This window comes from Pectinophora gossypiella, unplaced genomic scaffold, assembly GCF_024362695.1.
Source record: "Pectinophora gossypiella unplaced genomic scaffold, ilPecGoss1.1 Pgos_44, whole genome shotgun sequence".
Lineage (NCBI taxonomy): Eukaryota > Metazoa > Arthropoda > Insecta > Lepidoptera > Gelechiidae > Pectinophora > Pectinophora gossypiella.
In genome coordinates, this window is record NW_026063254.1 from 292,272 (window position 1) to 295,478 (window position 3,207).

General features: G+C 47.8%; 1 protein-coding gene across 1 annotated transcript; it reads right to left on the minus strand.

Annotated features, from left to right (window-relative positions):
• Positions 1-934: 934 nt before the first annotated feature.
• On the minus strand, positions 935-1,543 carry LOC126381306 (uncharacterized). The gene has a single exon (XM_050030805.1). It carries the CDS (start codon positions 1,541-1,543, stop codon positions 935-937), a length of 609 nt encoding a protein of 202 aa, XP_049886762.1.
• Positions 1,544-3,207: the final 1,664 nt, after the last annotated feature.

The following is a 3,207-nucleotide window of genomic DNA, read 5'->3' on the forward strand; positions in this document are numbered from 1 at the left end:
TAGTAGTTTGCCTTCACGCCAGCGGATTCGGCACATCTGCTATAATATTTAAAAACAGAGTAAATAAATATTCTTTATTAAAACAGGTAGCGCAATCAATTTTGTGCGAGTATTTAATTGAATAGAAATTAACATTACCTATTTACAGACGTTTTGTAGTACTTAGACGGCGACGAGTTGAGCGACAAGTTGGGCGACGGCTATTGTCTGAGTGACGGGGTAGGCGACAGGGCCAGCCATGGCGACCGGTTAGGTGCCGGCACGGGACACCGGATCTGTGCCAGGGTCAGCGACGAGTTGGCCGACGGGGCGGGCGACGGCTTGGGCGAATGGACGGGAGACGGGGCCGGCCATTCTCCGAGTGACGGGGTAGGCGACAGGGCCGGCCATAGCGACCGGTCGGTTGTCGACAGGGCCAGCCATGGCGACCGGTTTGATGCCGGCACGGGACACCGGATCGGTGGCAGGGTCAGCGACGAGTTGGCCGACGGGGCGGGCGACGGCTTGGGCGAATGGACGGGAGACAGGGCCGGCCATTCTCCGAGTGACGGGGTAGGCGACAGGGCCGGCCATGGCGACCGGTCGGTTGCCGACAGGGCCAGCCATGGCGACCGGTTGGGTGCCGGCACGGGACACCGGATCAGTGGCAGGGTCAGCGACGAGTTGGCTGACGGGGCGGGCGACGGTGAAACAAAAGATTTTAGGCTACCTATAGGAAAGGTAGGTGAAATGGAAAGGTGTTATAAAATAATAATAAAAATAAAAATTCTTTATTCCAGACAGTGTCCATATCAATTACAATAACAATCAATTAAATTATAATGAATTAAATTAAATATAGTCATACAATTAATACAATTAATTTTTAATTTAATTTAATACATTGATCACATACACACAAACACAGTTACACACGCACCACATACACACGCTATCACCGGCCCCCTACACAATGCAAGCGCCGCCACTCGGCGTGGATGGGGCTCGCGAGCCATCGGCGCGCGGCGCACACGACGGTGTTGGTGGACGCGAAGACCCTTGCCTCGGCGCCGGCGGCCGTCCGCCGCAGCAACGCCGCCCAGGCCGGCACCCTCCCGGCGGCGAACATCTCGGAGGCGCTGCACCAGCGCGATAGGCGGTGCAGCGCGCGCCACGCGATACTGAACGCGGATTTTGTGATACGCTCGCTTGGTATAATTGTACCATAGCTCCGCGGTATATAGGTTGGTGCAGTAGGCGGCAAAGAGCACCCGTTTGACAGGTTTATACATCGCTGGAAGCGGCGACCGAGCATGTTCCCCTTCACACTAAGCGCCCTCCGCTGTCTTTCCATGTCTTTCACGTCGCATAGATCGGATATTATTATGTGTCCCAGGTATTTGACTTCTTCGACTCTCTGTAGTGTCTGGCCATTCAGGTACAGTGGAGGCATACAGGACGGCGTATTTTTTGATTTGAATAACATACAAACCGATTTCTCAGTATTGTAATGCATATTGTGCGTGGCAGCATACATCACACATATATGTAGCAGGCGACGCATTGCCTCAATGGACGGTGCCGTCCAGGACCATGTCGTCGGCGTAGCTAATGTGATTCAGACATTTACCATTCATGTGGCAGCCAACCCCTGACTGTTCCAGTAGTTCACTTAATTTATCCATGTACAGGTTGAAGTACTGCGGCGAGCTGGATTGTAACGAAGCATTTCGGACCAACGAGCCTTGTAGCGACATCTTGTGGTTTCTGACGATATAACGTTGTTTTTATATTTTACCCGCAGGAAATCACAGATGGCGCTGCAGGGTTATCGATGGGCCCGAATATTTTTAATTATTTTATTTTCTTCAAAATTTGGTATATTAAAATTATCTGCAACATTTATTTTTGATATATGTCAACATTATGGGGCCCGCAAATAGCCTGTTTGCATTTAATGCATCGGTGTTTTGTCATTCTTCGGGCTTTGGAAGGACATAGGTAGCAGATTTTACGCACATTAGACACAGAAGGAACAGGGGCTTCTAGATCAGAAGACTCCCCTAAGATATCTTGTATCATGACCTTGATATCACGTCTCAAAGTCACCGTCTGCAACCGCTGCCGCAGCCAGGGCTCCATAAGTTGGTCTCCTAGTTTTATAACGAAGTCACGCCGAGACATAGGTTTTTTATTATTTCTAACATTATTATAAACGTATACAACGTACGCATTGATAATCGATAGATTCAACATGTTATAAAACACGCACAAAGGCCATCTTTGGGTTTTTCTGTTGGTGGAAATGCTGGAGCACATTTGGTCCACGGTATCTACTGCACCCTTTGTACTGTTGTAGAAATGAATCATTTCTGGTTTTCCTGTTTCTTGATTGATGTCAGGTTGATCATGAATTGTAGACAAGATGAAAACAACTTTATTAGATTTGGCTTTGTATGAAACTAATGTCTTATCACCATCGTAACAAAACATCGAAGTACCAATTGCGCGTGACTTAGAATTTTTGAGTTTTTCAGGAATTTCTCGTTTATTACTTCTTAGAGTTCCCACTAATGTCAAATTATAAGGTGCCATCAACAGCTCGTTAGCTAAGGGAACAGACGTGAACCAGTTGTCCATGGTTATGTTTCGATTCGTGCCATGTAATGTAGACGTTATTTCTTTTATAAAAAACGTAGCCAACGGTTGTTTTTGAGGATCAGTTCCTTTTCCCAAGTACGGAATGGCATTCACTATACTGGGTGTTAGTGACATCGTAACGAATACTGAGAGGGATGATTCAGACCATGATTCTGAGTTAATATCTAGTGGAATTTTCCGTCGCAAAATTCATGAAATTTTGAGTTTTGTTTTTAATTATTTTCAATTCCATATTATGCTTTTAGCTGCATAGAACCCAAATTTCAATAAAAAAAACAATAATGACAAATTATCGAAAATTTTCGATGTAATGGAGACAACAGCTGCTCGAACGGGTCAACGGCCACACGCACCGCGCCGCGCGCCCCGCTCCGCACGCACCGCGCCGCGCGCCCCGCTCCGCACGCCCCGCTCCGCGCGCCCCGCTCCGCGCGCCCCGCGCCGCACGCCGGCGGCGCGGCGGCGGCGCGGCCTACAAAGTAGGCACTACGAACCGATCCTATTTCTTTCTCTGTCTATCGTAAATTATAAATTTATTTTATTCTTATTCTTAAATGGACGGATAAT

Excerpts from the sequence above, each read along its gene's own strand:
- LOC126381306 (XM_050030805.1), bottom strand. The coding sequence starts at position 1,543 with ATGCGTCGCCTGCTACATATATGTGTGATGTATGCTGCCACGCACAAT.